The sequence below is a fragment of the Microtus pennsylvanicus genome, chromosome 8 (genome assembly GCF_037038515.1).
Source record: "Microtus pennsylvanicus isolate mMicPen1 chromosome 8, mMicPen1.hap1, whole genome shotgun sequence".
NCBI lineage: Eukaryota > Metazoa > Chordata > Mammalia > Rodentia > Cricetidae > Microtus > Microtus pennsylvanicus.
The window spans coordinates 13,241,487-13,255,788 of record NC_134586.1 but is presented as its reverse complement, the minus strand read 5'-3'; the positions used below and the strand labels follow the sequence as shown (position 1 = coordinate 13,255,788).

The following is a 14,302-nucleotide window of genomic DNA, read 5'->3' as shown; positions in this document are numbered from 1 at the left end:
GACATTCTCAGCATCAACAGTATAATAATTTTTGAAGTAGACCCTAAAATTGACTCAGTGGGAATTGTCAGTTGAAGGATTTAGAAAACAAATGCTGTATCTACAGAAATTAAGTTGTATCAGTAGGCCTCCATTGCCTCTGGCTGTTTCTAAAATTCCTAAAGGGCATGGAGTCTTCTTCTTCTCCCTAATATGTTTTATGCATGGATAGCTGGGATTTATTCTTGTTTGTGTTTTAGAATGTTCCAGAGTGTTACACTGCTGAAGTGATACATGACAGTTCGTCAATATTAGTTGCATTATAGAAACAAGTTTTATTATTTTCTCTTTTTCCAAATCCACGCAGGCACATTTTGTAGTTAGTAGACATTGAGTGAGCTCCATCACCTCCTTTTGTTCTTGAAGGGAATGTGGCTGCTTTGCTGTCCTTTCCAGTTTTCAGACAATTTCATTTCATCCAGTGGGAAAAATATGGAAGCACTTCTAGTTCACCTGCAGACCCATAGGTGTGTGTCCAGCCCAATGAGGACGTCTGCATTTATGTGGGATGTTTGAGGACACTGATTGGGAACAAGGAAACAATTCTGTACCTGCTGCTTGGTGATACATTTCTACCACATGGTTCTGGCAGCAGGGGAAGAAAACGTCTGGTTAGAGACTCTCTCTTGAGGGTTTGGTACCACCGAGTTGGGCACTCACTGTTGCTCCAGAACCCAAACATTCCAAATCGTTTACTCTGTCTCTGTCCACATGAGAGGAGTATGGAAAATGAAGCTAGTTAAATAAGCATTGCAATGGAGGGGGAAGCAGAGGACTAGCCCAGTGGTAGAGACATGACTTCATCTTATCTGGCGCTTCACGGCACTGCTGACCTCAGTGATGGCGTGATGGTACCTCTCTGAGGCGGCCTTGAACTCCACCAGATGCTTCTCGTAACTTCTGATGGCTGCTTGAAGCTGTGTCTTCTCCACTGCTCCCAAGATGGCTTGGATGATCATATCTATGCCAAGACTGAGCACAGCAATTCCAATGCTACCAAGGAGAGAAGTCCCAATGTGAGCTAGCACAGTGACCAGCTTGTTAATTATGCCAGTTGTGACATTTGAGCCCACGAGTTTAACAGCCACTGCACTGGCTGCAGATGTAGCTTCTCCCAGGATGACAGAAATGACCTTTTGCACAATCGCTATCTTCTCTGTCTCCCTTTCCTTGATATCCTGAAGTTTCCTATAAAGCGTTGGCTCCAGTTTCTCTTTCAGTGCCTCATCAACCTTTTGCAGTTCCTTCTGGATTTTTGTCATGGCTTGGATAATGATGTCACAGTTTTCTTTGATGGTCCCATCTCTTTTCATTTCGATGAAGGCCAGCTTACAGCCCAAGTGGGTGTTCAGGACCCCTGCCAGCTTGTTGGTGACCTGGAAGCTGTCAGACAGGCAGTCCAGGAGCTGCTGGTGAAGACGGTTCACTTCCTGCCGCCTCCTTGGGTTTTCTGGGTAGAGGAAGTCACTCTGAGCCATATTGCAGCCACCGTCTCTGAAAAATCAAGCAGAAATTGTCATAGAGTACCTGTGTGACTCTACCCAGGGGGCCTTCAAAGTAGCCACAGCTAAAGCTTTCCCTGAGAATTTACTTAGCAGGTTTGATTTATTTGTTGGTTTGAGATGAACTAGGTGTGAATTTCTGATCCTCCAGCCTCAGCCTCCCATAGCTATGATTACAGGCCTGTGCCCCCTGCCTGCTTTATTCGATGCTGGGGATCGAATGCAGAGCTTCATGCATGCTACACAAGCATCCTGCAAAGGAGCTGAACCCTCACAGCCCTTTAGAGGTCAGCTCTCCACCTCTTCCTTATTTAGTTACTTATTTCCCCAATCCCTAGCCACCACACTATGTGTGGCTACCAGATATGTTTCTCAGGCACCTAGAGTTAAATCAATAGTATGAAGATCTCTGGGTTTACAGCAACACTGATATAAATTTAGTGGGTATGCATTTGATACTGTAAAATATTCACACCAGGACCAGCTAGGTGGCTTAGTGGGTACCAGTACTTGCTTTACAAACCTGCAAACCTGAGTTTGAACCCTGGAACCCACATGAGAGAGGAGAGAACTGACTCTTGGGAGGTGTCCTTTGAGCTCTACATACCCGCCGTGATGTTCACGCACCCACCCACAGCACCTCACCTCTTCCCAATAAATAATTTCAAAATTTAAAAAGGGAAGTAAAATGTTAGCCTATTTTATACCTCTACAGGCCAACTGTTTTTAAAACATAAGGACTATCGAAAATGATGCTCATGTAATATTAGAATCTTAAACAGTTCTTCATGAGCCAGGCATGGTGGTGTATGCCTTTGATTCTGGCACTCTGGATGCAGAGGCAGGAAGATCTCTGTGAGTTCAAGACCAGCCTGCACTGCATAGCAAGTTCCAGGTCAGCCAGAGCAGTTCAGTGAAATCCTAGCTCAAAATACAAAAATTTCTCAGAATAAGAGTATATTTTTAAGATGGTAGATTGAACTATCATTTAAGGAGGAGGGGGACACCATACAAGGACAGGACAGTTATGGTTATGTCTAGGACTCTCTTTTGTAAAGCACACACATTAAATGATTTAGTATTGTCTATATTCATGTGGCCATTTGTTTTGTATGAAAAAGGGTCTCACATGTAGGCCAGCCTCATATGAATTCAGTAGGTAGCCCAGTACAATCTCAAACTCACAGTGATCTCCTGCCTCTACCTCCTGAGTGCTGAGAGCAGCCACCACACTCTGTCCTCAGCCATTGAGACAGGCTAGAGTGAGTGTCTGAAGGAAAGGTAATCTCACAAAAGCATTATTAGCCAAAGCACACTGTAGAACAATACAGGTGACTTCTGGGGGGGGGGACTTTTTGTGCTTGTATTTGTGGCTCACAGCACCTTTTACTAGGAGAGGAAAACAATGATACTTTTTTGAGTTTATTTTACTGAAAAACTGGGCACAGAAAGAACAGCTATGCCAAATTAATGTGCATACTTCAAATAGGCTTTCTGTGTGCCTGGCACTTTGACATTCTGTTAAAGTCTACAATGGTTAGTTTTATAATTATTTTATGTGTATGAGTGTTTTGTCTGCATGTATGCATGTCTGTGCATCATGTGTGTGTCTAGTGCCCTCTAAGGCCAGAAGAAGACACCGAATTCCCTAGAACTGAAGTTACAGACGGTTGTGAACCTCCATGTGGGTGCTGGCAACTGAACTCAGGTTCTTTGGAAAGAGCATCCAGTGCTCTTAACCTCAGAGCCATCTCTCTAGCCCTGCTTTATATATAATATATATAATGTATATATATGATATATATATATATATATGGTTTACCAAACAATCATTTCTCTGTTATCTGTGTTGTAAGTCTGTCTTCCTGTTTCTGTTTTACAAGGCAGGCAACTGACTACCAACTTACATTCTGATCTTGTTTGTTCTCGCATCTGTCCTTTTGTGGTTTTTTAAAAACTTTTTTTAAAGATTTATTTATTATATATACAACATTCTGCCTCCATGTATGCGCACATGCCAGAAGAGGGCGCCAGATCTCATTACAGATGGTTGTGAGCCACCATGTGGTTGCTGGGAATTGAACTCATGACCTCTGGAAGAGCAGCCAGTGCTCTTATCCACTGAGCCATCTCTCCAGCCCTGTCCTTTTGTGTTTAAAGAACAATTATCTTGTGTTCAGTGCACCAGAGCACACTTAGAAGAATTTGATGTTGTCTACCCTAACACTGAAACTAAAGCCAGCTAGCATCTTTGAACTGCTTTTGTTGTTTGTAGTTGGTGTTCGGTACAATTTCCAGGAGTGCTTTTCTTCAACCTAGCGAAACACAAAGAAGGAACTATTGGTGATGCCCCACTTCCTTGGTTTTTCTAATCAGGCTAGGAAGTTAAGGCATTTATAACTACAGTGTCAAATTGAAAAAAAAATGGTTATACAAGATTTGTGTTTGACTTGTGTAAAGTCAATTTTCAAACAATTCCCACTTTTTATTTCTCTCTATTAGTATTGCCCCAGGCAGAGAGACACTGGGATCATTCAGGAAGGGTCACAGCTTGTGGGCTTTTGAACTGATCCCTGTAAATGTGTACATGATAGTTAAGACTCCTATTGCTGCACGGAGGACCAAGAGTGGATAACGTGTGCTGCTTCCATTCTGGCTTTCAACTGTTTGCTTCTGAGTCTCAGCCTGGTTGCTGTACTCGGTGGAACAGAAGCCCTGTAATTAGGCTTCTTAAAGCTCACTGATGCCTGCCGATGACACAAAGCTGTCCATGCCCAAGAGGCATTCTGGGCCATACACTTACTATCACTTTATTAAATTTTTGACAGTTACTTGCCTGGAGCCTGTTAAAGATCGTGGCATTACAAGGAGCCTCAGAGGTGAGTTTAACAGTTAACAGACTATGTAAGGCAGATTTGGGCTCTCATAAAATCACTCGCTGTGAGTGAGAAAGTCGTGTGTGGGGGGTTACTCTCCAGTTCTGCAGCCTGCTGTCACCTCAACTAAGCCAGTCTAGAGCCCTCCCACAGCCTGTTGGGGACTTGCTAGCCAGCAGGTGGAGCTCGTGGCTCCCGGGAGTCCCATCTCACCCATGCCTTTACTGATGCAGTTTTGCTGTGCTTGGTCTACGTCTGGGCTCTAGGGGGTTAAAATCTAGTTTGATGTGAGTGAGTGGTAGTAAAACAGGATTTTGAGCCCAAGAGTAGCTGTGCATAACTAACTCAATCACAGATTTTAAGACGTAGAGGAAGGAGGATCAGGAGTTCAAGGTTAAGGTTGACCTCTGCTACACAGTGAGTCCAAGACCAACCTGAGTTACCTGAGTCTGTCTCAAAGTGGGTGGGGTGGGGGAGAGATAAAAAAGAAAGGAATTAAGGTTAATTTCATGGTAATGTGCAGGTGGTTTAATTTTACTGGAAAAGAGCCACATTATACGAGAAAGGCTACTGCCTGTCAGAATTATTATTGTTATTTTTAAATATCTCTGGCTGGCATGGAACTTTGAATATAATCCAGGCTGACCTTAAACTCATAGAGATCTTTTTGTCTTGTCTCCCACATGCTAGGATTAAAGGCATGTGTCACCACACCTGGTTTATCATGCTTTAGAATACCTATTTAAATTAAAGTTTAAAGTTGATGTTCAAAATAATGGGCTTCATTATGGTATTTTATACAAATATCTCATTATGCTTCTCTCTTATTCACCCCCTCCTTCACTGCTCTACCGCTTCTTGCTGGTCTCGTTTTCCAACAAGACTCTTTGGGGTACTTTATGAACAACACCATTGCTTTGTCTGCCAAGAGCTACAGGAATTTAGGAGAAAAATGAAGATTGAGGGCCTGCAGGAAACTTCACAGAGGAAACTTCATGCTTCATATGATTTGAGTTCTGGTAGATGCTCAAATAATAATGTCAAAGAATTAAAAATAGTAACAGAATATTTTACATATAAAACCATTACAAAAATGTATATTTATATGGAGAAAGAGATCTGCAGTCCTACTGTCTTGGTTTGTTGTAGTTAGTCCTAAACTTTGGTTACGTGCATAAGGATCTCTACAAAATTATAGTCATGGTAAAATTGTAGTATAGTAAAATTTCTCTTATTTTAGCTCATTTACTTTCCTATGTTTCTAATTTTATAAGCACTTCATTAGTTATATAAACTATTCCAAACCTTTATCATTATTCATTAAATCTCAAATTATGTCACTGATGTAATGTTTATATGGATGACTTGGTTAGTTTATTTTTCCCCCATCATCTGTGTTATTTCCCTGGAATAAATAGGTAGAAAAACAAAATAAGCGGAATTATTTTCACGTGGAAGTAAAAGTTATTTCTCTCCTTCTACCTCGTGACTTCTGGGGATCAAACTCAGGTTGTCAGGCTTGGCAGCACACGCTTTTACTCTCTGAGCTATCTTACTGATCCTAATTTTTTATTACCTATGAAACATATTCAAATTGCATTTCAAAAGCTCTTATGCTGATAATCAAAGTAAATTCTCATGCCATGATACTGATCTCTCTCCAAAGTGGTCTTGTTGAAATAGTGTTGATTTGGAGAACATAGGATACATTTCAGAAAGAGTTTTCCTTTTAGGAATATATACTGAGGACATTTAAGATGAAATGATAAGACCCCTGGGATTTATTTCTCACTAAATTGGAAGAGATAGTATGGTGGGATTGTAGTCGGAGGCTGTTCATTTGTTCCCAGCTGCAGACCCAAGCAATCCCACAGAAACTATATTATTACAACACTGCTTGGCCTAGTAGCTCACGCTTCTCATTGGCTAGCTCTTATATCTTAAATTAACCCATTTCTATTATTCTGTATTTTACCACGAAGCTTGTGGTTTACTGGTAAGGTTCTGGGTGGCAGCTGCATCTTTCTTCTCTGGCAGCTCCTTGGCTTCTCTTTGACTCCACCTACTCTCTCCTCTATCTGCTTTGAATTCCCACCTGGCCCTATTCTGCACTACAGTAGGCCCAAAGCAGCTTCTTTGTTAACCATTGGTATTCCAAGCTTACAGAGGGGAATCCCACTGTCATAGAAAAATAAGATGGGTCTTGTTCTGTCTTTCCTAAAGCTAAGTCAAAGGATGATTAATACATAAAAGTTCACTATGTCAGTATATTCACTGCTGTATCGATCTGGACTTTGTCTATAATAATTACATATTACATTACCTGCGCATGCAGAGAGAAAGAGAGGGAGAGGAGGGAGGGCCAAAGCCCCCATGTTGTCACTGGTGTTCTCTCAGCATATGCACTGCTGTCTTGGCTCTCCACTGTCCACTTGTGAGTGGACACAGCATACAAATACGGCCAGGAGCCTTGCAGAAGGAGAGAGCAGCTGCTGTCTAGTCCTGAGCCTCACTTCAAATCAAAGCTCTGGTGTTCAAATTTTAAGTTGTGATACATTTTCTGATACAAATTCTTCTGAGAAATATTTAAAACAGAATGCACTAATGATTTTGAGCATTCTATTAGATAGTAGACTATCAAGTTTATCCATTCCCACTTATCAACGGATCCCATTAGGCACTTGAGACATTTCTGAGGAAAACAATGCTCACCCCAACAAAGGCTGTTTAAAGGCACATGGTGTGTGTGCCACACCAAGTGTGGTTGACGTCACAGAGTACAAGCAAGTTCTGTGCAGTAACTAAAGTAACAGCTCACTTTCATTCTCTCAGAACCAGCTTCTGGGTCTCTTGATGACATTTATGACATAGAAAGTACATGTTATCCACACAAGCAACACACTTTCATGCATCATGGCATCTCCAGCCTTCCTAAAACGAATGTCTTCATTGCTTTTCTCCTTCAGTGACTTAGTCTACATCTTTCAGTGAAAGTATTCCTTCCCTGGCGTCTTCAAGGAGGCAATCGCCAAAGCATGCCCTGCGATCCTCTCAAAACAAAGTTGGCATTATATGCGGCTCCTCACAACTGGCATTATTCCAGAGCCCTTATCCCTTGGCACTCAGGGTGTTAGAACACTCGCTCGCAGGACTTTCTGCATCGCTTACCTTGTTGGGCTCCCCAAGCTTCTGTCCCCTCTGATGTTTAGGAGTATTGTTGAAGGGCTTTTTCATGTGGGTTCATCTGGAAGCTTCTGGTGGAATGTGATGATCTACAGGCTTTGCTGGTCTCTGCTGGGTCCCTCTGCCTGTCGGGTTTACAGCCACCTCTTCCTGGCATAGTTCTTCTCAGAACTTCTCAGGCTTCAGTTTCCTACAATACAATCCATTGATGCCATACGCAATGTAACTTGAGGGATATTAATAAATTGGCAGAACTTGTTTCTATATTTTCTGTTTTTTAATCAGTTTTTCCTTTATTAAAAATGCTGTAAAACTGAACAAAACCAGACAGGCAGAGGGATGCCTCTTTGGTTGTAGCCCTGGGAATCCATCTTATCAACTCTTCCAGATTTATTTTCTTTGGCTTCTACTGCGTTTGGACCTTTATCTGTTGCTGGTGACTTTGTTCAGAGTCTTAGGAGATACAAAACCAGATACAGTAAAAAATGTATCCCGGAGTTTGTTTGTTTCCAGGGTAGGAGTTCTCTTCTTTTTCACTTTTTACTGTCTTTGCAGAGGGGCACTGGTCCCGGAAGACTCAGTGCCTGGGTCTCCCTTTCCTCCCTGCACTGTCTCCTCTGTGCTCCCCCTTCTCCTTCCTAAAATCATGGCTTCTGTTTCTCTAGCTGCTGTTGTTAAGTGTACACACACACACACACACACACACACACACACACACACACTAAATATATATACAATCCTTTCACTCCATTTCGCGTTACTTGTATGTATATGATTTCAGTGTTTAACATTTGGTATTGGCTGATGATGAGGCGACTTATCCCTGAGAAGACTATCTCCCCACATCAGCTCTCAGCATTCCTTTTCTATTTTATGTGTACGTGTGTGAGTAGGAGCCCGAGCGCACATGAGCACAGCTTGTGCAAGAGCCTGCAGAGGTCAGAGGAGGGCATTGGAGTTACAGGCAGCTGTGAACTGTAGGTACTTGTAACTGAACCCAGGTCCTCCAGAAGCGCACGCAATTCTGTTAACCACTGAGCCATCTCTCCAACCCAGCATGTCCATTGATGCTGTCTTTATAGGTGAAAATTGAAGGTGAGCAGTAATTCCCACACTACCTTGGACCTCTTGTCCCAGAAAAAGTCTCATTGCTCCAGGAAAAGTAGAGAACTACCTGCCTCTGGGAGGCTTTGAGAGCACTGGGGTGGGATGAAGCAGAAGGAAGTCAATGCCAAGAGAAGAAAGCACAGAACAAACTTAACCAGGAGACCCAAGAGGGAGTGACCGCACCCCCAACCATGCTGATTTTCCTTGTTGCCTAGCAAAGTCTCTGGCATTTAGACCCTGGACAGTATTCAGCTCGAACCCTGTCCCCAGGCTGCCCCCTCTGCTGCACCTCGCTTTTTGCCATCTGGGTCCCACATTTCAAAGCTCCATTCACAGAAGGGATTGGCCCTGCAGGACAGGTGAGATAAGCATTCAGGTTTGGGGACTCAGTGGGTAGCAGAGTTGACCTTTTCAATGTGTTCATCCCCACAGCCTCAGGACAGCAGTTGGTCTATGGAGAGATTACCTTAGGTGTGAGGACCCAGGCAATAGCTGCCATTGCTACTGTGCAGTCTCTTTGTCCAGGCCTGTGGTGTCTTGGTCTGCTGCTTCCATTGTCCTAGTGGGACTCCGGGGAGGTAAAAGAAGTAAGAAGGGATGAAAGAAGGAAGGAAGGAAGGAAGGAAGGAAGGAAGGAAGGAAGGAAGGAAGGAAGGAAGGGTGTAGAGATGGCTGAGCAGATGTCTGTGCAGGTAAATATGAAATATGTTGTCCCAGAGGATGGAGTGTAGGTCCAAGGCAGCCACATTATCTTATCATTATCTTTATTAGCACCCTCATGGCTATGCCCACGTGGGTACCACCATCTTGGTTACCTACATGGTTGCCCTTGGCTGATGGTGGCCAGGCGACTCCACATGTGTATGAGCCTAATTACCAATGACGCACGAGTTCCCAGCAGGACTGCAAGTTCATGCATCTCCCAGGCTCGTCATGGGGTTGGCCCAACAACTGTAGATGAGCCTAGGCCTCCTAGTTTAAACGCAGCCACCTCCTGCCTTTAGTGCAGGGCTTCTCTGGACTTGTCTGGCGCCTTCTGGTGTGTGTGCTGCTTTGTCCTTTGTCCTGGTATGGCAGGGAAGAGGATCTAGGCACACTGTCAAGCTCCAACCACCAGGCACTATAACCAGACAAAAATGAAGAGGAAAGGGGTGGGTTAGACTGATAGTCTGTGCACTGTTGAGGTTCCTGGGGGGTCTTGGGACAGCATACAGTATTTGATTATATATGTTACCAAGGAGCTTGTTGGGGCCCTTTTGTGGCTTCTTAGCCTCAGAGAAAAAATAATGTAAAAATGAACCCAGAAGAAAACTTAAGGACAATTCAACAGGAGTTCAAGGTAGAGGGGAGAGGAAGAGCAGACAAGTTGTAAATCTTGACAGCTTCTAGGAGGGATATGATGTTTAGTGTTGTCAAACGTGGCAGACTCTAGAATCACCAGTGAGATGGGCCTCTGAACATGTCTGTGCGGGATTGTCTAGACTGTATTAACTGTGGTGTGAAGACCCACCCCACTGTGAGCGGCACCATTCCCCAGATTGTGGACTGCAGGAGTAGAGAGGGTGAGCCGAGTCTAAGCCTGCACTCCTTGCTCTCTGCTTGTCTGGAGCTCCTGCATCTGTGACATCTCCACACTGATGGCCTGCCCAGTGCGCTGAGACAAGTGCTCGCTCCCCTGTCTACACATCAACAAGAAGGAGTGAAGATAAAGGGATGGGTAGGAAGAAGAGAGAGAATCCCGCTTTCGAGATAGAAATAAGTTTGTGAGCATTTGTATGGGGAAGAGGAGGGGGAGAGAGAGAGAGAGAGGGAGAGGGAGAGGGAGGGAGGGAGGGAGAGGGACGGAGGGAGGGAGAGAGAGAGAGGGAGGGAGGGACGGAGAGGGAGGGAGGGAGGGAGGGAGGGAGAGAGAGAGAGACAGAGAGAGACAGAGAGAGAGATGATCAGAGTGTCAAGGCAAGCAGGACGAGGGCTTGTGTCAATATCCAAAACGGGAGAAAGCGGGAAAGAAAAGCTCCACACTCTGAGGTAGACTCAGGATTGACAGTGAAGGTCCACGAGCCACTGCGGAGGTTTTGTCTTTGTAATAGTTTGTCTTTATATCAGTAAACACCAAACATTCCTCTCACATTCCTCTCACTTTAGAGGCCATTTTAGCCTCTCTGCTGTTACTGTTGTGGTGTGGAGGCCTGCACTAGTGACCTCAGGAGAGAGCTCACGGGAGTCCCTTCTCTCCTTCTACCCGGTTCTGGGGTCAAACTGAGGTCACCAGGCTTGTGGGTGGCCATCTCCCTAGGGCGCAGACAGTTTTGTACAGGACTTTCTGTGTATCTTACTTCTTCAGCTTACAGGTTTGAGGGGTCCCATCTAAGTGACTGGTAATGTAATCTTACTTTGTTTGTGTTTTGAGACTTTGAGACAGGGTTTCTCTGTGTAACAACCCTAGCTGTCCTGGAACCAACTCTTGTAGACCAGGCTGGCCTTGAACTCACAAAGATCTGCCTGTCTCTTTTTCCTGAGCGCTGGGATTAAAGGCGTGCGGCACCATTGTCCGCCCCCCTCCCCCGCACCACACAAGGTTATAATATTACATTCTTAGTAATGTAGTTCAGAAGGTCATGTGGCTCAGGGCCAGAGGTAGAGCTCAGATTCCATTCTTTGCCCCAAAGAATGAAAATACCACAAAAATAAATCAGAATAATTCAAGATAAGTTTAAAAAAAATCTACAAATTATGTGCCCCCCTACCCCCCACATTTCTTTTTGTGAGCATGGTCTTGGCTTGGGGTGTCCTGGAACTCACTTTGCACCGACAGTGTCCTTACACTCACAGAGCCCCACCCACCTTGGCTGGAATTAAAGGCCTGCACCACTATGCCCAGATTGAAACAGCCTCCTCTTCATAGAGACTGAGCAAGCCCTGCTGCCCCGCCCTCCCCCTCTCACGCTTCCTCCCTCTGCTATAGCATTTTCAATCTAAGGACAGATGCGTTATTTTCCCTTTTGTAAAGTTAATGTGTTACCAGGGCAACTAAAGGTGGGGTCCAAAGCTGGTTCTGAGAGGGAGGGGTCCTCTTCAGTGGCCTCCACGCCTGCGAATGCCCAGCTAGCTACCCAATGTGTAAATGGTGTAAATTCAGCAAGATGTCCTGCGCTACCCTCCCGCTCTACCTTCTGTGTCTGTTAAAGCCCAGAACCGTGTCCGCTTTGCTACTGGAGAGCTCTCCTAGCCTTGTCAGGACTTTGTGGGTTTCAGTAATCCTTTTAGTCTCTCCATGGTGGCCAGCTCCAATCTTAGTTTTCATCTGCGTTCTGCTTTGCTTAGCAGGGCTGCAAGTTCTTTGTTGGAGAAATGTCTTCAGAGTCAGATAAAGAGAGACTGAGTCAAGCTGCCAGACTATTCTTCTTCCACATTCGAGATCTGGTTTCCTTCATAAATAAGTTCGTTGAGTTGTTTAACCTCACGATGAAGACTCGGGTCCTCCCGGTGGATCTGAAGGAAGACAGTTGCATTAAAGATTTCTTTGAGCAAATGATCACCAATTTTAAAGAGATGCAACTGATGGTGAAAGCCAAGCACAAACAAGTGAAGAAGCAGCCTTTCTGTTCTACGGTGGCGAGTGCTGTGACCTCTGCAGTGGAGAAGTGTGCCAACATGGGCCCACAGCACACAGCTCGAGAAATGTTCAGAAATAACCAGGCTCCAGCCGCTGCCTCTGTGCTGAGCAGTAGTCTCATCCTTGGGAGTCTGGAATCTTCTCTCTCAAAGCTGATGCAGTTCCCCATCATGGGTCTCCGATTAAGTGACTTCTATAGAGAAGAGAACAAAGAGTCATCTGGTGCCACCACATCCGAGAAAATCACAAGTCCAGAATGTCCCCAGGCCACTCCAGAGGATGCTTTGAAGAAGCTGCAAGATGCCCTGAGAACGGAGAATGCCTGCAAGCCGGCGGAAGCAGCCGCAGATGAACTGGAACGGTTTGTCCAGACTATGGAGCTCACCCTACAGGTCCTCCAGAAAGCCATAGAAGCCATGGAAGGGGGCCTCTCCACATTTAGGGAAGTTGGGACCAAGTAGAGGCGCAATGCAAGCTGTGTTCCTTTCTGTCTGAAATCAACTGGAACTCTCATTTTTTGTGGTACTTTGTACATTCCATCAATGCTGTATGTGCGTATGTTAGCACTTAAACGCCGAGAGGCATCCCTTGATAAACTGCTCACCTGTAGTTCTGATTTGTTACGTGAAAAGGATAACCACAGTGACTAAATAGAACGTGCTGCTATAAAAATCAAGGCACTCAGTATTTCATTCAGGGATCTTCTAAATCTGTTGTTGCTTCGAAAGCATTAATTAAGCAACTAATCTCTCCTTTCCACAAGTCTGTCTGCAGTTACAACAGCGTCTAGTCCAGGCAAGTGCTGGTGTTCTCATATGGTGATCTCTCCTGTACTGTAATCCATACTGTAATCTGTTCATTCTCATAAAGGAAGGAGGGTGACTGCCCATTCCCGGGAAACACAACCCATGCTTTGTCATCATACTGATACGGGGTGACATTGGAGTCTGGTTGTCACCTTCCTGGGATTTCCAGGTTTCTGCACCCCAGAAGAAAAACTGAACAGAGAAATCTGTACTATAACAAAAACTGACAGTTCATTAAGAACCAGAGAGGAAGGGGACCAGAGCTGGAAGGATGTTAACTGCTCAACAGTTGTGCTGGGAAGCTTGTGACCCTTGACATGACAGGTGCACAGTACCAGCTTTCTCACATGGCTTTCTTTTTTATATGTGCATTCTGTTTGGCCTGCCTGTCTGTGTGAGGGAGCTGAATCCCCTGAAACCTGAGTTATAGACAGTTGTGAGCTGCCGTGTGGGTGCTGGGGGAATTGAACCTGGGTCAATGCTCTTAACCACTGAGCCGTCTCTCCAGTCCCAGTTTCTCACACATACTTGTCATGGCTTTTCTGCCCATGCTGTCCCATCTGTAGCATGCCCACCTGAGTCAAAGTCTTCCCTTGGACCAAACATTTGGTTCATGTGCTGATCTCACAGCTTTCGTGTCAGGGTTTTCTTGGCCCTCGCTCGGACCTACTCTCCTGCCTCAGTACAATTTCTACAGGGCCCAGTGTCTCGATTATCACAGCCCACTTAGGACTAATTATTAGGACTAAGTAAAACAACAAATGGCAGTAATATAATTTCCTTGCTTGCATGAAGAGGACCGGAGCACAGAGTTTGTTCTCACCGGTTTCCTCTAAGGTCTTGAGGGGATACTAGCAGCTAAAACATGAAGGTGGTTTTGTCAGGGTGGACAGAGCAGGGCGGGCACACAGCTCCATTCATCTCATGGCTCTCCAAAGAGTCTTCTGATATTTTAGAGGACATCGCTTCGGGACAAACTAGTATTCCTGACTTCACTGTAGAAAACAATTTTAGGACTAGCCAGGATCACACAGAGTTGGGACTTAATAAAAGACTGAGGGTTAAGACAGAACGGTTCCCAGAAGGGAAGTAAGACATCCCCTAGAGTATGGATGTGGGATTCTCCAAGAAGAGTTGCAGTTTATTGAAAGAGTGTGTGTGTATATATATATA

At 44.7% G+C, this 14,302-nt stretch overlaps 2 protein-coding genes across 2 annotated transcripts; one reads left to right on the top strand and one right to left on the bottom strand.

The window, feature by feature from the left end:
- Positions 1–12: 12 nt before the first annotated feature.
- Positions 13–7,667, bottom strand: Smco3 (single-pass membrane protein with coiled-coil domains 3). The gene is made up of 2 exons (XM_075981929.1): positions 7,586–7,667; positions 13–1,533 (listed from the first exon to the last, which is right to left on the bottom strand). The coding sequence occupies exon 2, from the start codon at positions 1,515–1,517 to the stop codon at positions 840–842; it is 678 nt and encodes a 225-aa protein (XP_075838044.1). The 5' UTR covers positions 1,518–1,533; positions 7,586–7,667; the 3' UTR covers positions 13–839.
- Positions 7,668–12,058: 4,391 nt separating this feature from the next.
- On the top strand, positions 12,059–12,784 carry C8H12orf60 (chromosome 8 C12orf60 homolog). The gene has a single exon (XM_075981928.1). It carries the CDS (start codon positions 12,059–12,061, stop codon positions 12,782–12,784), a length of 726 nt encoding a protein of 241 aa, XP_075838043.1.
- The last annotated feature ends 1,518 nt before the right edge of the window (positions 12,785–14,302 follow it).

What these genes read in the sequence shown, in the direction of transcription:
- Smco3 (XM_075981929.1), bottom strand. Translation starts at nt 1,517, where the DNA reads ATGGCTCAGAGTGACTTCCTCTACCCAGAAAACCCAAGGAGGCGGCAG.
- C8H12orf60 (XM_075981928.1), top strand. Translation starts at nt 12,059, where the DNA reads ATGTCTTCAGAGTCAGATAAAGAGAGACTGAGTCAAGCTGCCAGACTA.